Genomic DNA, 23942 nt, shown 5'->3' on the forward strand with positions numbered 1-23942 from the left:
AAAATGTGGTGTCTATATACAATGGAATATTATTCAGTCTTCAAGAAGAAGGAGATTTCTGACCCATGCTAAAACATGGGTGAAACTTAAGGACATTATGCTAAGTGAAATAAACCGATTTCATAAAAAGATAAATACTGCATAATTCCACTTATAGAAGGTATTTAGAGCTGTGAAATTCATGGACACAGAAAGTAGAAAGGTGGTTGCCAGGGGCTGGGAGTGGATGTAGAATGAGGAGCTGCCATTTAATGGGTACAGAGTTGTAGTTTTGCAAGATGAAAAAGTTTCGGAGATTGGTTGCACAGCAACGTGATATACTTAACACTAATGAACTGTACAGTTAAAGGTGGGTAAGATTATAAATTTTATGTTGCAAGTATTTTATCACAATTTAAAAAAATGAGTACACAAAAGATTGAATTTCAGGTAAACAAAGAATAATTTTTGGCATAAGTGTGTCCTGTGCAATGTTTGGAACATGTTTACACTTAAAAAGTTGTTTGTTATGCATCTGAAGTTCAAATTTAACTGGGTGTCCTGTATTTTACCAGGGAATCTCAGTTTGGATACACACTCTGAAATCCAATGCTTCCTTTTTGCCCTGGCTGACAGGAAGCCTCAATGCCTGGCTGCAGGAAGCAGTTTATCTCAGGTACATAGTGTCTTCTCCTCCATGTGCCCTTGGGCTTCTCAACATTGAAAACCTATGCCTCCTTTGGGTCTTCCTTTAATGTTTATTTTAAAATGAAAAATAAACTAAGGATAATGTCTAAAGGCAAATCCTATCAAAGCAATTGTGGCACAGAATACAAGTTTTCAAATTGCATATGGCCTTTCCCCTGTTTACTTCCTTAGTTATGATGTTACTTAGGATGATCCTTATCCTGTCTCCTAAAGAGAACCTAAATGTGGAGGCTATGAGGGAAGGAAAAGCCACACTTCTCGCTCATTAACCACTTGAAAATGTATCATTATTATTTTTTCTGACTACAAAGTATACTTATTTGTTATAGAACTCAAATATATAATAATTTACAATATAGAAAGTCTCTCATCACTTCCCCTTAAGAGATAATCATTGTGAGGTAACCACTGTTAACACCTTGTGAGCTACCTATCGACATCTATATCATATCTGTATCTATGCCTATATCTATCTATATCTATATCATCTATATCTATATCTATATCTATATCTATATCTATATCTATACCTAAAGCTATCTATAGATGAACATTATATATGTGTTCAGAATAGGGTTGCCAATGGTTATGAATCTACCATCATTCTTTAAACCTGGAAAACCTCAAAACTCAAGTAGTTTTCCTAATGTCAGGGTGTGATGGTTCCTACCATCATATAGAGAATGAGTACTCAAAATAAAATAAAATTTATTTCTCAACTGTGGACTGTAATGGGTTGAATTGTGTCCTCCAAAAAGGCATGTGAAAGGCCTAACCCTCAACATTTCAGAATGTGACCTTATTTGTAATAGGGGGCCATTGCAGATGCAATTAGTTAAGATGAGGTCATACTGAAATAGGATGTGTCCCTAATGCACTATGACTGGTCTCTTCACAAGAAGAAGAAGAGACACAGAGACACAGGGGCAAGACCATGTAATGATGGAGGCAGAAACTGGAGTCAAAGAACAAGTCAAGGAGCACCAAGGATCGCCAGTGATCACTGGAAGCTAGAAGAGAGGCATGGAACAGATTCTTTCTCAGATCTGTCAGAAGGAAACATCCTGCTGACATCTTGATCTCAGATTTTCAGCCTCCAGAACTGTGTGAACAATTTTTTTTAAAGCCATTCGGTGTGTGATACTTTGTTGCAGTGGTCCAAGGAAACTATGGCATGGTCTGAACTGGACAATTTGCTTGCAGTTCTTATCATTCTTATTCAGAGGTCCAAGATACGAACTTTCTACTGTGTTCATTTACTTCTCAAAATAAGTCATGTAACAAACAAATAACTTCACACATAGCAGTTGTCCTGTGGTGCCTTGCCCTGTTTTCCTTGGCTCTGTGAGCTTTCTCCTTCCACATGTCAATCCCAAGGACCCCATCCTTATTCTTATCCCAAGGGTGATTTTCAGCACAGTGGGGGCAGGAAGTGGAAGAGAGGTGACCGGAAAGGATGGCTTCTTGGGATTAACTATGCTGGTTAGCAACAAAATAATGTATTATCATTAATAATTATAATAATTATGTATTAATAAAATAATAATGTGTCAATTATGGTTTATCTCTATCTAAGGAGCAGAAACAGGTGATGGAAAAGAGGCTCCTGATGAATCTTGAAGCACCATGCAGTTCCAGTGACTGGCACTTTGTCACCCCTTAGCAGGAGGCACCCGCCACTTTCTGCTCAAAACTCCACCATTATTGTGAGTCAGATACTCTCTGTTTTGGTTTCTGTTCCTCCTGCCACTATAAATCAAGTGTCTTCTCTGTTTTTTTTTTTAATCTTATTTTTTCCCTAGGTCTTTCTGTTTACAATGTGTGTTTGCTGTAGGATTTGAGAATATTCAATTCTTCCAGAGAAGACAAGAAAAGTAAACAGAATGGATGAAACTCATAAGATTTGTTAGGCAGAGATAGTGAATAAGCAGGTGGCTTGTGATATGTAGACAGAATACGTGAGCTGTGTTAAGTGAGTCAGTAGCCTATAGAGCATATTGAGAGTTAAAGAAACAATACAACACTCCCCGATACCACACACTCTCTCTCTCTCTCCTTTTTCTCAGTCCTCTGCATCATGACAACCCCAGATTTGGGGAACTGGGCACGGAACTAGGCTTCTGATTTGGGATGGGCCTGCTCTCTCTTTCATAGGGAGTTAGACAGGAACCCTGCTGGCAGGGAGGTGTGCCTGATGCTCTCTGCAGCCTGGAGCAGTAACAGAGGGGATGGCAGTTCTGAAGCGTGCCAGCCAAGTAGGGAAAGGCTTTACTCTAAAAATGCAGAAGCTCTACTTCTGTGTCTGGCTCTACAAAGACAGTGAAACTCCACGGTTTGGATATGACACATTGGAAATGGGTTCCATAGTCTATCCAGCCCCATTCTCAGTCAGGGGTGGGTGATAAAGTGTTTATCTTCCCAGTGGGGGAGGGGAGAGCAGAGGTTGAGAGAGAGTTAGGACAGAGGAGAAAATGGCCGGCAGCCTTGTCTTGGGTAGTGGGGTCTCTCAATTCAGTCTCTCTGGATCAATCCCTTCATCTCAAATATCTGGGAGAATCCTGGACTTCTTGCTGCTCTTGAAAAAAGCCCCAACCAGTCCTGGAATCATCCCCACCAGGATTTAAGCTGGAGCAGATGGCAGCTGATGCTGAATCACAGCGGGGACCAGGGTGGCTTTGTATCTCACAGCCGAAGTCCTGGAAAGCCCAGGAAGGTCAGCTGCATAGGTTTGTCCTGGTCACTCAATTAACCTTGAAATAGCACGCATTTGTGCTTTCCTGGTTAAATGTTTCAGACTTCATTTATGGTGTTCTGGTGAAGTTTTACCATTCTTGGCTGTGCAAAACCAGGGGCTTTACCTTTGTGTCAGTTTTGGTATCTCCGATGGCTGTAGAATATTTCTCTCTTTAACAGGAATGTTGGGAGGGTCAAAGGACAGTGAGGGGAGCAGCTTGACAAGTAGAAGCCCCACACTGTGTAAAGAATCATGTTTGGGTGGATTATGTAGTGTCCCGTCCAAGTGGATTGTCCCAGGTTTAAGAGGAATGAATTTTACTGCAGATAATAGAAAACATTTGAGCAGACAAATAGAAGCCCCAACATACTTTTTCTTCCTTAGTAAATTTGGTAGATAAAAATGAGAAGTAATGGCCATTAATAGCAAAGGTTTTATAGACCCTAGCAAAAAGAGAATGTTTAAGTCATATCACATTAAACACTAAAAGCCTTATTCACGCAACATTATACCCAAGATATTTCAGGCATTTAAGGCAGGAAAGATGCAAATTAGGATCTCCCTCATCAACTCCTGCTCCTCTTGAGCATATATGTTCTCAGAAAACTTGTCTTAAATGTACCTTAAATGGACATATGTAGAAAGACTTAATGTTTACCAAGAAAAATTTCCCAAATTTGTAAAGAGCATCAGAAACTCAATGAGTGATAAGTCAACTGCCTCATTGCTTCAGATTTTCTTCTGATTTTATCAATGATACACAATGTTTTATGTCATAATTGACATGTATATACCATTTTTGTGTAATATTCTAACATTACTCTGTGTGTGTGTGTGTGTGTGTGTGTGTGTGTGTGTGTGTGTATTTCCATGAATTAAGAAAGCCCACTGGTTCTCATTTTTAATGCATATTCAGTAAATATAAAACTTTGGATTTGGGAATATTTTAAGCCCTAACTTCAATAAGCAACTTATATTTGGGTTTCTTAAAACCATATGAAGTGACAGAGAATAATGGCATCAACCAGAAGTTCATTTGGTTCTGCCAATCTTCCAATGATAAAGGGAATATTCTTGGAGCCTTTATTTCACTGTTTCCATTTGAGCCCTCTCTATCCGACAGTGCCATGGACAAATTGTACAGTGTATTCCCTTCTATAGTACTGTTAACTGGGTTAGATCTAAGTTGTTTATTTTCAAATAATACAAAGTCACTTGGAGGAATCTGTAGCTAACTTCTGTTGGAAAAAGATATGAAAAATATCATCAGTTAAATAAGTTTTTTTTTAAATTTATTTATCAGGAACTAAACTCTCAAGGCAGACAGGTTTTGTTGTTTTACTCAAAGAGGAAAATAGCTCTTAGGTTGGTCTTTTGATAATGGAGCAAGAATCTCAAGGCCTAGGAATCAGAGATCGCTGTTTAGCTTTGGGACCACGAGCCTCCCAGCCCTCTTGGTCTGCCACTATTTCATCTATCCTGCAGGTGGCCTAGATGAGGCTGTCCTCCTGCTTTATGCCTTTTTCCCCCTCCTTTGAAAAAATTTTAAATTTACTTATTTAAATTCAAGTTAATTAACATACAGTGTCATCTTGGCTTCAGGAGTAGACCCCAGTAACGCATCTCTCACAGATGACAGCCAGTGCTCATTCAACAAGTGCCCTCCTAAATGCCCATCTCCCACTTAGCCCATCCCCCCCCCCACCTCCCCTCCAGCAACTCCCAGTTTGTTCTCTGTATTTAAGAGTCTCTTACAGTTTGCTTCCCTCTTGGTTTTTCTTATTTTTCCTTCTCTTCCCCTATGTTCATCTGTTGTATTTCTACACCTTTCAATCTCACAGGCCTGCTCTATGACCTCCTGCCTTCTCAGGCCACTGCCTGGGACTCAGTCTCATCATCCACCCTCCCCCCCTCCTATCTCCCGCCACTACCTTAGTGCATTTCCTTATAGAAATACCAAGTCATGAAACTTCAAGGGCCCTCCTTGTCCTTCGCACAAACTTTCTTGCTCTGGTCCCTTTCCTTTAGGCTTTGATATGTGAATAAATCCTACAAATGAATGTATATTCCTTCATGATGCTTGAATGTGCTACATTTCCCAGGTAACTGCGTTTTAGGCCAGAGGAGAGAAAGGACTAATAATGAATTCCCCCTATGTGCCAGGCACTGAGACGGGAAACTTGTACACACTGTGTAACTTCATCAAACAACTCTGTGAGGCAGGGGCTAGTCTTCTTCCTTCCTTCCTCGGTCCCTTCCGCAAACACTGTTTGAGCAACTACCATGTCTCAGATGCTGGATACTACCTTTTAGAAAAGGAACAAGCATCCAAGCCTCAGATGAACAGCAGTAAATTAAATGAGCACGCTTCAACCTACTTGGAGATACTAGAAAAAGCCCATTTTATGGTGGCACCTCTTGTCACTGGTCCAGGGCCACAGAGGACTCTGTATTTTCTGTGCAGAAACTGGGCCATGTGGGACTCAGGAAAACTGTGGCAAACAGAACTCAGAGGGAGTTTGGGTGACTTGCCAAGGTCACAGAGCTGGTACGTAGTGGGGCTCGGATTTGAACACAGGTTCTGGTGGGATTAGGAAGGGAGAGGCTTGGAGCAGGCCAGAAGAACCTCAGCTTTCAATAACCCCTTGTATCTGGTCCTTGCTTTCCCCCTAAGCTGCCAAATCTCATGGAATCACAAACTTGGCTAAGCTGGATTGGCTAGTTGTTGAGAATGAGGCTTCCTGGGTGTCTACTGAGAGGATGGTCTCTCAGATAGTACTTTGGGTAAAAGGTTCAGAAATCTACAGATAATCCGGGAGTGGCTGCCATCTTTTCCTCTCTGTTTCTCTTATGTGGAAGCCAAGCATACCTTATGAAAAGCACAGAATGATTATTTTTGGGATACATACTGAAATGATATGTGAGCCTACACAGACACATACATACACACCCCACTCACATATTCCCAGGGTCTGTTCTGTCCTCACATCTGCTGGGGAAAGGCAGACTCAGAGAACCACTACCTATCTGGAGGTTTATCTTCCAGTGCAGCTGGCAGATGAAGGTCTGGGAGAGCAGGGGAAGTATATTTCCTCTGGTTTCTGCCTCTCAATCTCAGACTTTACTCAGTCAGGCAGCATCATTCACATAAGCTAATACTTTGATATAGACAATTTCAAGAATGTAATTAAACTCTGAGTTTGATTCATAAACCTTAGAATCCTGCATGCAGTGAAATGAATCTCCTATTGAGGTCCTGGTGGCCCTATAATTCATTAAACATACAGAGAGAGAGAGAGAGAGAGAGAGAGAGAGAGAGAGAGGAGAGAGGAGAGAGGAGACAGACAGGGGGAGAGAGAGAGAAACACATCAAATGCCATCCTGTGCTAGGCACTCTGTTTACCACTGTACCAAGCAGTAGTAAGTTCCTCCTTTGTGGAGCTCACAGTCTAGAAAATAAACATTTCCCAGCTGGGTACCTTGAAGACTTTCTTTAACTCTTCTGTATCTCAGTTTCTTTGTCTATATGATGGTCTAATAACAGCACCTATCTCATCGGGTGGTCTGAAAAGACAATCCATTTAGAATTATAAGTGTTCAATGAAAGTTAGCTCTTAGTGGTAGTGATAGGGAAGTCCAGAGTGATAGAAAGGACACCTGTCTCATATGTGGGGGTTTGAAAAGGAATCTTGTAAGAAACGTCATCCCATGTGAATCCTGTGAGGTTGCTGAGAGGGAGCCAGACAAAAAGGGGCAGGGGAAAGAGTTTAAGCACTGGCAATACCATATACAAAATTCCACAGCTGAATCCATCCTATTACATACAAGGAAGACCAACAAACTCTGCCTGTAACAAACCCAAGGAGCATATATGCCAGTTCTCTATTGCTCTATCTATTGTTATGACCAGTAACAACTGCTCAGCTCCTGGGATGATACCTATTGAAGGCACATTTAAACTTTAGCAAGAGCTAAATAAGTAGTTTTCAGGTAAAAAACATATAGCATTTCATCTTTGACCCTATGCCAGTCCAAAGCCTTATGGGGCAGTGAAGAAAGTCAAATAAAGATTTCTAGCAAAATGTGACCAGTAGATATAAAGAGGACAGAATGGCAGGCAACAATCTTTCATCATTTTGCCAGAATATAGCTCTTTTTATTTATCTATTTTTTCACCTTGTCAGCTCCTCTTAGTCTCTTTCATTCCCCTTTTCTTTTATTTATTATTTAAGGTCTAACCCCATCATTTATTTATTCGATGAATGAGTTGAGGGATGCATTTATCTAATCGCCCCATACCAAATGAAAATGCATTGTGCAGTTGGATTTCTTCCACAAAATTCAAGTCCTTCCATCATTATTTCTAGAGTGATTGAAGAACTGTATCCAAATTCATAAAACTGAGAAAACAAGAGTTTAAAGTGTCCTGCTGCTATGCAGAAAAAAATCACAACCTTTTCTTTCATGGAGCCAGTGGAACACATTTTTTCACAAACAGAAAAAATAACTATTCTAAGGGCCAGGAACAGGCAACAAGGCACGCATATCATAAAATTTCACTCTTCAGATACCTTCATTTGTAAAGGTTTGGTCATTTTTTTGAAGCATTCAAGCTGCTATTTGTCTGGGGTGGGGTAGTTTTCATTTTTTGAGAGGTAACATCAAACATTAGACTCTAGAAGCCCAAAGTCCACAGCCAAGCTACAGGGGAAGCCATCACGGGGGCACCTAATGACCAGGCCAGAACTGGGCTGTCACTCCCCACTATCTAGCTCATCAAAAATGATCTCATTTTCTTCCTCTCCCCTCTTCCACCTTATACCAAGAAGCTATCACAAAACCTCGCTGATTCTATCCTTCCAACTTGCACATGTGATGGTCCTGGGTTACTGCCACAGCCTCTGGCCAGGGTCCCTGCCTTCTCACACTCCCCCTACCATCTTCAGCAGTCTATTCTAGAATCTTGTTGGGGAGCTTTGTTAAGATATGGATCCTGTTTGGGTAGATTTGTGGTGGGGTCTTAGAATTTATTTTTAATAAGTGCCCTAAATGGCTGCAGTGACTGGCCCAGTTTGGGAAACACTGCTCTTTGGGCTACAGTAGCTATTCAAAGTCATCCTCCACATGGCACCACCCACTGCCCCAACTTCTCACATCTCACTCAACTACCTGTGGGCCACTCAGACCTTCAGGCCTGTCACAAGCTCTTCCTCCTACTCTGTGGTCTTTACTTATCAGTTGCTACTCATTGGTCAAGCATTAGCTAAATCCTGACTTCTTTGGCCCTCCTTCCTTTGTGAGGTGCTCTTCTCACTCTCATCATACCCTGTGCATGCTTAGCTAATTGCACCTAACATGCCAGCACTAGGGTGGAGTAGGCCAACTTTTTAGTATAAAGGGGTTTTGGTCTCTGTTGTGACTACTCAGTTCTGCCATTGTAGTGGAAAAGCAGCCACTGACAATATGTAAATGAATGTGCATGCTGTGTTTCATTGAAACTTTATTTACCAAAAAAAGGGAGGGGCCACATTAGGTTCAAGGGTCATAGTTTGCTGACTTCTGCTCTAGGCTCCAATGTATTCAGTTTGTGTCTGGGCTCCATGTTTAACTGCATTATCTTGGGTAAGTTAGTTATCCTAAGTCTTCATTTCTTCATCTATAAAACACACATAATAATGGGGTCATTTCAGTGCTTTTTTTTTTTTAGAGAGAGAGAGACAGAGTGCCAGCATGGGAGTGGGGTGGTGGGGGGCAAGAGAGAGAGAGAGAGACAGAGAGAGAGAGAATCTTAAGCAGCCTCCATGCTGATGTAGGGCTTGATCCCACAACCCTGGAATTATAACCTGAGCTGACATCAAAAGTCAGACACTTATCTGACTAAGCTGCCCAGGGGTCCCTCATTTCAGTATTAAATGAGATAATACTAAGTACAATGCCTGGCATTTGGTAAATATATGGTAATATTTGCTTAATGTAATTATTATAATTGTGAGTTTATCTATCTTTCCAACTAGACTTTAAGCTCCTTGAGGTTAGAGATGACTTTTCATGTCTATGGCCTGAGTTGTTCACCCTTATCTATTTTCTGTACCTTTAATAATAGAACTCCCACAGTGTCAGCTGGGCACATGGCTGTACTTCCCAGCCTCGGTTACAGCCTAGTGTGAGCATGTGATTGATTTCTGGACAATGAGGTGTGTGAGAGAGTAACACGTGCCACCTCTGTGTCAAATACTTCCAGAGGATGTGTGTGTCCTCACTTGGTCCTTTTTCCTTCCTACAGGAGGGGAGTGAACAAAGCAGGAGCAGCCACCGTGAACCCAGAGGTGGAAGCTGCATGTTGAGGATGGCCGAACTATCCTGCCAGCCCTGGACTGCTTCCCTCTGGATTATTACATGAAAGGAGACCACATTTTCATCTTAAGTCACTTAATTTGGCGATTCTTTGTTACAGCAGCTGAACCGATACCCTGCTTGATTAATTACTAGTCTTTTAAGATGGGCTGACCCACCTGCTATTCTTTCTGGCTCTCAAATATGTTACCAACATGAAAACATGAACTTTTTGCTCCTTATTGATCTGTTTTTGCTCGGGGTCTTTATCAATCAGTCTTTAAATTATTGGCTCAGTGTTGCTGTCCTCAATTTCTCTCCCTGGAATCTTTGGACCTTCTCTTTCAGAATGCTCCCCTTGGTTTTCTTCTAGGAATTATGGCTTAGCCAATCTGACCAATCTGTGAGCCATTGCCTTGAATAGAAAATCCCTAGGAAATCACTCAGAAGCCAGGCATTTGGCAAGGGCTAGGCTGGGTGATCTCCATTCTTTTTACCCCAAGGAATGGCATGGAGGGAATTAGCTGAATGAACTAATGAATGACTGGAGTGTAGCAATCAATTCCAGTCATCCAAAATTATTTCTAAATGCCAGGGTTTTCCTCTTTCCACATCCCAACTGATTCAAGACTCTAAATGTTTTTCCTATGATGAGTCAGTTTCCTGAGACCCAGTTTATGGTTGAGGAACTTGAGGGAGAGCAAAGCAAAGTGGTAAATATAATTAACTAGGGGGCAAGAAATTACATCTAGTCTTCGTAGCACGCTGGATCACACAGGTGTTTACCGACTCATGCTGCCTCTCTCTGAGCAAATCTCCATCTAATGTGCTGGGAGAGCAGGCATATGGGCTGAGTAATTATAAATGCCTTTCAGAAGTACGGTGCTTAAAATAATTTCCTCTTATAGTTTTTCATAACACCGGGTGTTTGTCTTTTTAATTCTTGCAGAAGGCAGTGAGGGCTAAGATCACACATGTTTTCAGAAGAATGAGCCTGCAACAGCATCCTACTTTGCTGGCAGGTAAGAGCCCCAAACGCTCACCTTGAGTGGGAAGAAAAGGGCATTACATTGATCCGGCCTCAAGGCAAGAGCCTGTCTGGCCTGTGCCCGTGAACAGAGAATGGGAATAGAACATTCTGTCTCCTGTGGCCTGATAGCTGCTGGAGAAAAGGATTCACCATGGTGAATACAACTCTCTTTTTCAGGCAGAATAAATGAAGTGTAACTAGAATTGAGGCTTCTCTTCTCACTGCTTAGCATCTTTAATCTACTAGCCGGCAAGAGTCTGAGGAGCAGAAAATATAATTTTGTCCAATTTTACTGAACTACAGTCTTTCCTCATCTTGAAAAAATAATAATAATACTCTAATTCTTAAGTATTTCTGGAGTCGACATGAATCTAGCCAAGGTAGAATTTCCATATTTTATGTGCACCATGAAAATCAGCCTTTATGCTTAATGGAAGCTTTGGGCTCACTGTTAAATCCAGAGAGCAGGAAGCAGGGCAGGTTAGGGAGAGTCAGGGTGAGAGCTTTGATACTTGCCTGTGCGGTCTGTGGGCTAATAAAGGTCAACCAAACTTGATCTACACACTCATCTCAAAGAGTCCAATGAAGCACATGTGGGCTTGAAAGACTGGAGCCGCTTTGCTCTTGGGTGAATATGCATTTTCTGCAGCCAGATTAAGGATTCATTTTGTCCTTGACACAGCACGAAATTCAATCTGCGCCTACTTACCCTACAGACAACAGCCTGCCGGGGGTCGTGCTAAGATTTTATAATAGTACAGGCAACAGCCTTCGCTGGCAACATAAACATTTGGGAAATTGTATTTCAGAATCTCTTCTCCCTCCTCTTTCCCCCAGCCCCAACCCGTCATGCAATTCTGGTTCAGTGAAATGCAGCATTTAATATTTTGGAAATAATTTTCGAACAGATGGGGAAGAGGCAGGAGGGCAGCATCTAATGCTGGCCTTGATGATCTCTCTGCCTCCCTTCCGTTCTCAACAAAACATCTCAAGCAGTGAATGTTTTTCCTTTGAAGGAAAAAAAAAAAGCACGAAAGTGTTTTCAAATCCACTCGTTTTTCTTTGCAATCTTTCTAAGTTGAGATCTTTCCTGTGGCACGGGAAGCTTATTCTGGATCTGACTACTAGGAGACCTCCGAGAGAAGCTAGGGTTGTTTAAGGAGGGAGGAGGGGAAAAACCAGCTTTCTGCCCTCAGCCGAATGAGGCTCAGAACCTTTGTTTCTGCGGAACCAGTAGGGTGATTCTTCACACTCTCTTTATTGAACTACAAATATCTTTCCAGATGAACACACTCCTAATCTAATTAGCTGTAAACAGGCCTCTCGGGTGCCACACTGCTTAACTAGAGGATGGCAAGAAGGGCGGAGAAGAAGAGGCTGTGGCAGGAAAGATACCCACCACTGTGGATTCCTTTCCATAGGCACAGTTGGGATGGGGTGATGTATTTGCAGCAGTGTTTTCTGCTTTTAGGGACGCAAAGGCCAAGAAATGTTGAAGTCTCATAAAGGGCAGAATTATGAAACAATGAGTAATTGGGTTTCTACAGCACTTCCCTCTCTTTCCAGATGATATGATGTATTCCTTGGCACAGGAGAGAAAGCCAGGGCACCAAAAACGTGGGATCCTGAAGGGTTTTGGTTGATGGTACCTATTCCCACTGTCGAACCCTGAGTGAGGACACACAGCTGGGTGTATGCCACAGTTCCTTACCCGAGGAACCTTGAAATTCAAGCATCAGTCACACGCCTTCCTCTAGCTTCTGGTAAAATCCCATCTTCCTTTTTGTTCCCTAGCCTTGGTGTCAGCAATGATTAATCTCTTCAGAAACTGCCTTTGAGTTCTAATACCTATGTAATCAGTTGTGTGTATGAAATGCAACTCCAGTGTAGCCAGTCTCCTGTATTAAATCCCTTCGGTTGGAGTGCTTTTATTTTCCTGATTGGTCCCTGCTAAATGTTGACTCTGACCCTGACTAGAAACCCAAGGCTCCATCTGCTGAATTAGCCAAAAGTTTTGGGGCTCTCTTCCTTTGTGGTGACATTACTAAAAGACTCTCAAATAGTTAGACCCATGGGCAGAGGGTGCATTCTCAGTGGACACTCTCTTGGGGAATCTCACACATTCTAATATGCTCTGGAAATCTTGGGTTGAGAGGCTAGTCCACACTATGCTGAAGGATTCCCATTTTACCCTAAAACATTTTATCTTAGAGTACCTCTTTCCTGGCATTTATAGATGTAAAGAATTTGGAAAACCACTGCAGTACTCCACAACCACACCTTTCTTTTGTAAATCCTCAAAATTTGGACATTAGAAGCAAGAGGAAAACTGTGACAATGGTTCTCAAAATACAGTCTGGGGGGATCACTGAGGACCTTTGAGACCCTCACCAGGAGTTCATGAGCACACTATTTTCATCATAATACTGAGACTTGATTTGCCTTTTTCACTTTCACTTTTATTTCACCCATGAGGGTACAGGGTAGTTTTCAAGAGGCTACATCCATATATATTAAAACAGATTGAAGAGGGAAGCAGATATAGGGATCCAGCTGTCTATAGGCAGATATCAAAGAGATTCACAAAAATGGGAAAGAAAACTACTCTTCTAACTTATTTTGTTGTTTGTTTTGGAAAATAAAGTTATGTCATAAAAATATGCCATTTATATTGATGTATTTCTTATTGTTATTGTCAAATGAATTAATGAATAATTCATGGCTGAACCTTCTGATCGCAGAGGGTGGTGGGCGGAGGGAGAAGAGGTACAATCAGATATGATTCTTCTGGCTGGGCAGATGTCCAAAGCTGGCTCCCTATAACGAGGGCTCTGAGAGGTCCTGCTGGGAACATGGGACTAACCTCCCAGGCAGCTAGTGCACTCTCCTAACCCCATCTAGTCTTTTAGGTTTCATGCTCCAGGCCCTGGTCATTGGAGGTTACCCTCCACAGTGAAGTCATCTGCAGGCGATCTTCTCCAGGATTTTTAATGATCCAGGCTGCCTCTCCCTTCCTGGGGTCCACATCCTTGCCCCAGGACACACACTCTTTCTATCCTGTTGCCTCAGTCACCATGCTTACATTACTCACGAGAGTGTCAGACACCAGCCCCTGTGACCCCAGTCTCTGGAGACAGCTGAGTCTGCTAGTGGTCACCTACACTGAGGGGAAAACATGTTCACCCTTCCCCCAAGGGGAGAGCTGAGGTCTACTGCCATGCTGACGCCAGCCATTCCCTGCCTCAACTCATAGACCTCCGAGGTTGGGCCTTAAGCTACAGGTTGCAGAAATGATTTTCACTCCCTTCTTTTGTATGTCCTGTGGAAAGTGGGAATAGTTGGGGCCTCAGTTGAAACTTAGGTAGAAATAAATAGCCCAGTTTTTAATATCCTATTATAAAACTATCCCAAATTTCTGGTGAGATAGTCATCATTATTTATATTTTTTAGATGAGGAAATTAATTTCAGAAAGGATAAGTGGCTAAGCTAGGACTCGAACTCAGATCTGATTCAAGGTCCAAAATTACTTTAAATAGAGATAACTTAGGGGCTGGAAATGCCCCTCTAGGCACTTGCTCTTGACTCAAGGTGTCAGTTGCATACATGGCTCTCATGCTATCAGTTGGGTGGCCATACATCCCAATTTGTCTGGACCAATCTAGGTTAATGCCCATTGTCCTCATATAATTATCAGTCATGATCCCTCTTCTCTCAGGTTTGGACAACAAATTACAAGTTCACCATAACCATTAGGGGTTGGGGGTATGGTGCAGAAGAACCAGAGGCACCAGAAATTTCTTAGGGGGACAGACTCTTCCAGAAGAGTCTTCAAAAGCTGGCTTTGACCCTCTAGGGAAGATCTGCATTCGAGGGGTGAAGTCAGTGAGGCAGTCTTTCCAGATGCAGGGATGCCCGAACAGCCCTGAGTAAAGCCCAGCCAGGTGGGACACTGGCTCTGGAGGGTGGTCTCTTCAGGAGCTGGCTGTAAAGTCCACAGGGTGGGAAGGGTATGAGAAAAATACATGTCCACTGTTAATTCCAGATAACTTCTGCATTTGTCCTTTTCTTTTCTTCCCCATTGTACTCTTGTAGCTTAGGACACTTTCACTAGAAGATAAACAACTAGCTGGTCTCCTTTCCTGTTTTCCTCCCAATCCAATCCATCCTGCTATTGAAATCAGAGTGATTTTTCTAAAATTCAAATAAGACTGCTACTATTTCTCAGTTAAAAACCCTTTGGTGGCTTCCTATTGCCTTCAGGATAAACTCTGAATTCCTTAATGTGGCTTCAAGGGCCTTTGAGATCTGGCTCTTATGCACCTTCCTAGACTCTTCTCGTACCTTCTCCACCTTGCTCCCACTTACCATCTAGTTCAGCCACGCTAAACTTCCCAGAATGCTGAACCCTCTTACTTGTGAGCCTTTGCGTGTGCTCTTTCTGCTGCTAGCACACTCCTCACTGCTAGGACCAAACTGCCTGAATTCCTTCTTTCCTTGGGTGTGGGGAGTGTGTGTGCATCACAGCAGCTCTGGAATTTGCTGGTCTGCATTTCCCCCCAAGGCCTGAAGCCCTCTGAAGAACTGGTTCTTTCCATCTTCTTCACCTCTGTGTCATTAGCCCCTATCACACGGCTTGGCACACAGCAGGTCCCAGGTTAGTATTTGGTGACATTTTGTTTACTTGCCACAAACACTAAAAGTCAAATAATCAGGGTGCCCGGGTGGCTCAGTCAGTTAAGTGTCCGACTCTTGATTTCGACTCAGGTCCTGGTCTCATAGTTCGTGAAATCAAGGCCGGCGTCACTATCCGTGCAGAGGGTGCTTGGAGTTCTCTCTCTCTCCCTGTCTTTCTCTGCCCCCCACCTCAACATAAATAAATACATTTTTTAAAAATCCAAAAGCCAAACAATCAAAACACAAGACATCAGAACTCAACATACCTCATGGATGTCTGCTAGGCACAGTACTCATGCATACTCTGACTCCCTGTGTAAATGAGGAGGTTGTATAGATAATAGGTTTTAAAAATGAGAAGTTTTTTGGGGGGTGCCTGAGTGGCTCAGTTGGTTGAACATCTGACTTTAGCTCAGGTCATGATCTTGCAGTTCGTAGGTTTGAGCCCCGCATTGGGCTCTGTGCTGACAGCTCAGAGCCTGGAGCCTGCTTCTAATTCTGTGTCTCCCTCCCTCTCTGCCCCTCCCCCCACTCACACTCTGTCTCTCCTCTCTCTCTCTCAAAAATGAATAAATGTTGAAAAAAAATTTTTTTTAAAAATAAATAAAAATGAGAAGCTTTTTTTGTTTTTAACAGAAGTGTGATCCATAGTAGCCCAGAAATGAATCAGCTCAATATCCAGTCATGAACAGATGGTTCAGTAGATTATGGCTTGTATACTGAAAAGGATACTACAGAACCCTGACAAATATAATGAATGTAAAGACTAAGTAGCAATGTAGGAAAATGATTATAATTAGTGCTAATTGAAAGAAAGAAGAATGGCCAATTGCATACTTGCTACTCTTGTGACTACATAATGTGTGTGTGTGTGTGTGTAGTGAGGGTGGAGTTCTGGGAAGGAGAGGAAAAATACTTCTAAATTTAAGATGGTGGGCATGTTTTTTTTTTTTTAACCTCTCAAAATTGGTTCTAACATTGACTTTAAATCTTCTTTTTTTACCCCAATAAGAATAATATTAAAAGAATACTTTTAAAAACCAATCTGATACTCCAAAGTGTTAAAATGGTTCTCTCTGGGTGGTAGAATTAAGGAGAATTTTAATGATTTCCTAATAATTTCTATATTTGCTTATTTTTCTCCATTGACTATTTAACATTTATAATTAGACAAAATCAATACTACAAATATTTACTTTCTTTTGTCTCTCTCTTTGGGAAGATATACTTCTTTCCCCATTATCTTGGGCATGGCCATGTGACTTGCTTTGACCAATACATTGATGGTGGACATGATGCAGCAAATGTATTTGTGTAGGGGGCCTTGCCCTCTTGCATTTCTGCCACTACCATGAAAAGAATATGTTCTGGATAGATTCTAGGAAAAACCAGGAAAAATGAGAGACACGTGGAACAGACCTAGACCCAATCTTTGGCTTGGAGCCAAGACCAACAGAGTCTAAGTTAGGACAGCTGACTCTAGACAACCCACAGATATGCGAGTGAGAAGAAATGTGGATTGTTGGAAGACATTGAGACTTGGGGTGGTTTGTACAGTATTATTTTGAGAAATAATATTTTGATAAATCTTCATTTTTAATGCTAACTTTCTAAGCAAAATCTCTCTTTTATTCTTGTCACATCTTCCATCATATAAAAGGCATTCCACAGAAGTGGCCCAGGCTTGGAATGACTGTGCTAAATTTTAGCTTGAAGAAGAATGTTAACCTAGGGAGAACTTCTAAGAACACTAGAACATCAGAGGCTTGACGACAAGGTGACAAAATGACACTAGAACTGTAGTGTTGTCCCTAGCTTCAACGCATTATCAACATATTGGTGAGATTCATGAATCCCAATTACTATTATGCCTGATCTGTGTTCCACATCAGCTCTATGTTATTGTCATTCTCATGGTCGTTTCTCAACACTACTTATTTATTGCCAAAACGTGACAGGGGATGGGGGGGGGGGGTGGGAACTACAGGTTTCCCTGGCTATCCAAAAGCGGAGTGTTCCGAAAGCTCAAGTTAGGCCACATTGCTTTTCTCAAAGACCTACGTTAGTATGGTAACAGCTTTTTTCGTGAAAGTGAAAATTTTCTTTAGATTTCTTTTGCTTGGCAAGAAAAGGGGACTAATATAGGTCTTCTGTAAAGGCAAAAAGGCATAAAACAAACTTTCAGAAAGCATGGCATACCTATAACCTGAACCCCAACCAACAAATGCCGAGTTGCAGGATTTCAAATCAGTTTGTTGTCGCAAATCCCAGATTAAAAAATGTTACAATTCAAATCCCAATTGTCAGAACTCCAGGATGGGGCCAACTGCTGGGCTTTTGAGAGTGATTTCTTTTAAAGTGGCTTCTCAGCAGGTCTTTCTCTTCCCCAGAAATTTAGCACACTGCAGAACGAGCTGCCAGTTCTGGTGAGAGTTTGTGAGAGGCTGTTCTTTCCAGGAGAAACCCAAGGTGAGAGGCACCATCCACCTCAGCCTCCAGAGGCCTGGGTGTGGGGTAAGGAGGACAAGCACCAAAACATGGACCAGTTTGCTTAGCTGCCACCACTGCCCTACATGAGTGCATGTCAATCTCCTTTTCATTTGGGTTGAATCTAACACAGAGCTCCAAAGCGTTTGCACAGCCCTCAGATTACTGAAGCCGCATGGCCTTGCCTGAGATTGTTCCTACCATCATTTATAGAGTTTCTGGTTATGTGGCTTGTTCAAGATGACAATGACAGGAAGTGATTCTTCCACCTGTTGGCTGTGTGGCCTTAGGCAGTCTACTCAACCTCTCTGAGTATCTGTCTGTACAGTGAAGTTACGTTCTAACAATACCTACCTCAGAGGGCTTTTACAAGTATTAATATAGCAGTACTTTGGTGTTCTTTAGCTATTTGCTCAAAACAAAACACAACAATCCCCCAAATCTTGGATTACAATATTTGGTACATACAAAGTACAAATCCACTGAAGAAAAATAAGAAAAAAAGTTACCCAGTGTTCTATGATCCAAAGATACCAGTGTTAACATACCAATCTACAACCTTCTAATTATTTTCGGTTTTTTTATTTTTTATTTCTAAAATTTTTTTTCTCATGTTTGCTCTTAAAAGTAATTCTTTGATGAATACTCATGTATATAGATTCTTTGGCGAATGATCATTTTTAGAGGTAAATTTCCAAATATAGAATTAATGGTCCAAATCACAAATGTTTTAATATCACTTTCTATGTATTATCAAATTGCCTTTCAGAGAAGTTCTAGCAACATAAACACTGTTGGTGAATGAACATCTCCATTTCACTATATTTTTGGTGAAACTAGTCCTTTATCATTTTTTAATCTTTATCTGTTTAACAGATGATAAATGATATTCCATTGCTGTTTTAATTTGTCTTTCTTTTGTTATTTTTAAAGATGAAACTATTTTTCTTTTCTTTTTTTTTCTTTTGCATGGATGTTTGTTTATTTATTTATTTATTTACATCCAAGTTAGTTAGCATATAGTGCAAAAATGATTTCGGTAGATTTCTTAATGCCCCTTACCCATTTAGCCCATCCCTCTTCCCATAAGCCCTCCAGCAACCCTCTGTTTGTTCTCCACATTTAAGAGTCTCTTATGTTTCGTCCCCCTCCCTGTTTTTATATTATTTTTGCTTCCCTTCCCTTATGTTCATCTGTTCTGTATCTTAAAGTCCTCATATGAGTGAAGTCAAATGATATTTGTCTTTCTCTGACTAATTTCACTTAGCATAATACCTTCTAGTTCCATCCACGTACTTGCAAATGGCAAGATTTCATTCTTTTTGATTGCTGAGTAATACTCCATTGAAACTATTTTTCTATTTAGTGGTTATATTCTTGATTATTAAAAAACAAAATTTATTATTTCCATGCAGGAACTGTTTGTTATTAGGGGATTTAAATGTTGCCTTATATTTTATAAATTTGTCCTAGTTTTTCGTTTGTCTTTTAATTTTATGGATTTTTTGACATTGCATACATTTGAAAATGTTATATAATGAAATCTAGTAATATCTGGAATAGTAATCTGGAATACTTCTTAAAATAATCTGTTTTTGCAGAAGGGTATATGTCTGTTGTTTTCTGAATCTTTGAAAAACTGAGAATAAATTTCTGTGGCCCTCATGTAAGAACAAACAATATCTTGGCAGTTAGGGCCTTTTTCACACACAATCCTCAAAACATCATAGAAACCACTCCACTATTTTCTGAAGCTTAGAATTGAGAGGCAAGTCTGATGCCAAAAGGATTTTTTCCTCTGTGTACCCTGTTTGTTGTTGTTGTTTTGGGGCAGAATGATCGCAAGATGTTTCTTTATATTTGGAATTAAAAAAGAAAAAACAAGACATGGTAAAGAGATGGTCTATTTGATACTTCGGCCTGGTGCTCAGTGCAGGTTTGGGATTGAAGACAAGGATTCTCTCAACTCAGGAAAGTTATCTTTTATTATTTATTTTGTCACCACTTCCTCTCTGGCTGATGTGTTCTCTTTTTTTGGGTTCCTATTCGATCTCCAGAACCCATTCTGCATGCCTCTTTGCTGAGTTCCAGAATTTGCCCAGCCGGTGGACTGGTTTGCCTATCTTACTTTTTGCATTGTCCAACTTGCTAGTCAGTGTTACCACTGGATTCTCACATCAGGTAATTACTGTTCTTTCTCCCAAAAGTAGTCTTTCCTGATCTCAAATTGCTCCTTTTTCATGTGTACAATCTTCTCTTGACTATTGTTGAGAATCTGAATTTAATATTTTACAAAATGTCACTCTCTCTCCTATAGCAAGCTTTTTTTCAAAAGAGCACTCTTCTTTTGAGATCACGAGCATTTTTTTTTTTATATGTCCAGATGTTTCCCTGTCTGCTCATCTTTACAAAGGGAGGGCTTCTTCTGAGAAGAAGAGGTCAAGAAAGAATTTATAATTCCTGTAATTTAATTTCTCTGAATCAGAGTTTCAGGGTTCCAGGAGAGGAAAAAGGGAACCATGCCCAGAGATGGCCGTATGACAAGGGCTTCCCCATTGTGCCGAAGTTTCCTTTCCACCTGGTGGGGCATCATCCCCCTTCTCTAATGGACAGGATAGTTCTTGTTATGAACCTGTGGTGACAATGCCCTCACATTTCTTATCACATTGTTTGAAATGAACTGAGCTGAAATGGCTGTGGATGTGCCTTTTATAGCAGATTTTGCTGAGGAGGGAAATTTGCACCTGTTTGGAGTTGGCATCCCATTTACAGAAAGCAAGGGGGAGCAAACACAAAGGCCAGCACATCCGGGATGATTACTGCCAAAATTACTTACCAAAGACATCTGTGAAGCTGTGATCCATTCGGGAGAGATGTGGAAATGAGCCCCTGCTGAGTCTCCTAGCAAAATGATTCCCCTGGGCTGTGAACCTGGGTGGGACAATTTATTTGCATTATTTATGCACTCGAGTAGTTTGAGGCTCCAGATTGGGTGGTTAGGAGACTAGATACCCTGGTGTGTATTTCATGCACAGAGCATCATAACAGTGATGCATTGCCACTTTTCAAGTGTTGGGGAGTGAGGGAGATCGCATTTCGGAGCTGAATGAGATTTCTAGGCCATCAGAACTGCTAGCTAAGCTGTACAGATGCAGGTGTGTTTCCTAGCTCAGCATAAAACAAACTGCCGTGCAACATCACGAGTGAAGGATGGATGAATAAATAAATCAAAACTTTATCTGAACTCAGAAATACACCCTAAATTTTAGTTTTGGAAATTGCTCTCTTGAATTCTGTTATAATTCATTTGAAGAATTCCTCTTATCATGGAGCAATTTTGATTCTTCAAAACTGTTATGGTCTTTTAAAGCCCTTAATCCATGTACACAACAGCACTGGATGGACAATCCTGGCTGATTCATGGGAGATGAACATAAAAAGGTACCTGCGCAGGCCTATTTGGAGGTTAGGAATCACTTAATCTGCTTCTGAGGCCCATCTACACAATCCATTTACCCGTGGGTGATGCATGTACTCTTTTAAATCCCTTAAGATGCTGAAAGAATCAACTGATGCCTCCCAGAGTCAGGGACGCCTCTCTCCCCTAGCTCCAAATCCTCCAAATCATGCTGGAGGACTGTCTAGCCTCATTTCAGTGGCTCCTTACCTTGGGCATCGGTGACAATTAGCTCTCGGACTGAATGCTGAGTGACTGAGCACCTGGACTGAGAAGGTCCAGGACATCCAGGAGGGCTTGGGATGTGGGGTGTCCAAGAGGCTTCCCACAGTGATCCCAGAGCCTCACATGAAGATCTTTCGCTTAGATCTGAGTTTGTTTATTTATTTGTCATTTGTTCATTCATTGTTTATTCATCCAATAAACATTTCTAAACTGCAAACTATGCACTGAATCTTCACATTTTCTATTCCTTTTCTACCCCTCTGAGATTTTAAAGACAATTAGACTAAGTTGATTGAGGGCAAGGACTGTATCACATTTGCCCAGGAAAACTCAGAGCCAAGTATAGTATAGCCTTGGTGCAGAATAGGAATAGGTATTCAGGAAATATATGTTGGATGAATGAATGAATGAATGAATGAGTGAATGAACAAATGATTGAAATGCTTTTAAGTTTTACAGAAAAGCATGCATAAACATAAAAAGTGGTGCTACCAGAGGGTATTGTTTGAGATACTTTAGGTATCACCAGGAGCATATTTTCAGTAGTGTGTCGGTGATTATAGGTTACTCCTAACAGTACTGGTAGCTCAGATGTCTGGGGAATTTGGGCTTTAGAATGCAGAGCTTTTGCTCAGCTATTTTTGGGAACTCTCAATGGCTGTAACTTGGAGGTCTCCCTCAAGTCACCCAGATACGAATCTTTAGCCCAGTTGACACAGGGACTCAGTCAGTATAAGCCTGGATGTCTGACTTTGTAGTCTATTGAGAAGGACATGAAGAATATGAGAAATGATCACCTCTATTTGTTTTCTTATTTGCAGAAGTGCTAGATTTCAGTTACCTTGTACTCTATCCTACAGCCCTTTCTGGCCTGATCGTTATGGTTTCCAATCCCCACATAAAGGAGTCAGTTAAACAAATTCAGTTTTTCTTTTTCTAGATCCATTTTCTCCTGTCCTCATTTTCTGCAATCTTGTTCATGTCTTTTTCTGATTTTTTCATGAAAATAAAGGTCAAATGGTCAACTTTAAATTGTAGCATCAGGCATTTCCTCACTTTGGGTGGTCTGCTCCCTTCAATCTGACTCGGTCTAGAAAAGTGTCCCGTTGTAATAATCACACGAATTTACAGTTCATACCTTCACAGAACTTCTTCTCATATGGAATTCCATCTTTTGGATCAACACCCTTTAAAAGAGAAATGATGAGATTAGCTCTTTGTTTTAAGATTTATGAGACGCATACACTGAGGCCTTCCCTAATGGCTTTAAAAAGTACAAAGGCAAATCGGTGGATAAAACCCATTAATGTCTTTTGAGCCCTTAATTCAACGTAGCAACACTGTGTAAATGAGGTGGGCTTTAAGGAGCTGGGGCAGGAATGAGGAGGGATCCAGAAGCGGAACTAGCAGATTCAGGGCAGCGTCTGGAGTGCTGCAGTGTGACCGCGAGGGGGCGCTGTGGACCCACCGGGTGATGGGGCCACAGGTCAGTGTGTATTCTGCAGTCTCTGAGCTGGACTTCTAAGTGTCCTGACATCTCCACTTCCTAAGGACTGATGCTTCCAGAGCAGCGATTCTCGCCAGGGCTGGATCCCTCCCCACTCCCACCCCCCATGGACATTTGGCAATGTCTAGAGACATGTCACAACAGGGGGAGGGGGAGTGACTGGCATCTAGTGGGTAGAGGCCAGGGATGCTGCTGCACATCCTACCATTTCCAAGGGACCTGAATTTCCAAGACTCCAGTACTTGGTTGGGATTTCTTCTATTGTTCTAATTAATTATGTATTTTCATACTTGATTTTGTATTTTGGTATTCTTTTCCTTCATGAGGACTCTCAAATCCTATATTAGCTCAAGACCTCACAAAATGTGGGGCTGCTGCCACTGTTGTTTTCAGGTAAGTGCTTGGCCTTCCTCCTTTCTTCCCTCTTTCTGCCTGAAAGCTGAAAATCTGATATTCATAGAGAACTGGGGCACCAGCATTAGATGCCTCAAGAGGTGGGTAGTGGGGTAACTACTGGGGAGTTTCCACCCTGCCTGGCTAGGTTCATGAGACAGAAAAGAAATGGCTGGATGGCGTGGTGGCAGCAAGAGGTTTGCTCCAATAGCTGGGTCGCCATTTGGTAACAGCGTTCTTTATTTAATGTCCTATGACTGAACACAGAATAAAGGGGTTAGCGGTGGGTGATCTTAGACAAGCTTAACGGGGCTTTGACTGAGAGACCCTCAACTCTCATCCCATCACTGACATCATGTGCGATTGGAGTCTATCCTCCTCTTTCAAGTTGCAGAAAAAGATTTGCTTTTGTCA

The 23942-nt window shown here is 41.5% G+C and overlaps 1 protein-coding gene and 1 long non-coding RNA gene across 5 annotated transcripts in view; one reads left to right on the top strand and one right to left on the bottom strand.

Moving 5' to 3' along the window:
* AOAH (acyloxyacyl hydrolase) overlaps nucleotides 1-23942 on the bottom strand; it is a 168599-nt gene that overhangs the window by 71409 nt on the left and 73248 nt on the right. For all 3 annotated transcript variants that reach the window (XM_045495320.1, XM_045495321.1, XM_045495319.1), the window contains exons 11-12: nucleotides 22767-22815; nucleotides 20783-20877 (exon numbers count right to left, since the gene is read on the bottom strand). In XM_045495320.1, the coding sequence (XP_045351276.1) occupies nucleotides 20783-20877; nucleotides 22767-22815 (144 nt within the window). The remainder of the gene's footprint in view (nucleotides 1-20782; nucleotides 20878-22766; nucleotides 22816-23942) is intronic.
* LOC123606702 lies at nucleotides 100-11171 on the top strand. Of its 2 annotated transcripts, XR_006716456.1 has the most exons (4): nucleotides 100-655; nucleotides 2264-2393; nucleotides 9705-10776; nucleotides 10962-11171. It is a non-coding gene; the product is annotated as an uncharacterized LOC123606702 (long non-coding RNA). The 2 variants fall into 2 exon arrangements; XR_006716455.1 differs by having other exon boundaries at nucleotides 9705-11171.

This window comes from Leopardus geoffroyi, chromosome A2, assembly GCF_018350155.1.
Source record: "Leopardus geoffroyi isolate Oge1 chromosome A2, O.geoffroyi_Oge1_pat1.0, whole genome shotgun sequence".
NCBI lineage: Eukaryota > Metazoa > Chordata > Mammalia > Carnivora > Felidae > Leopardus > Leopardus geoffroyi.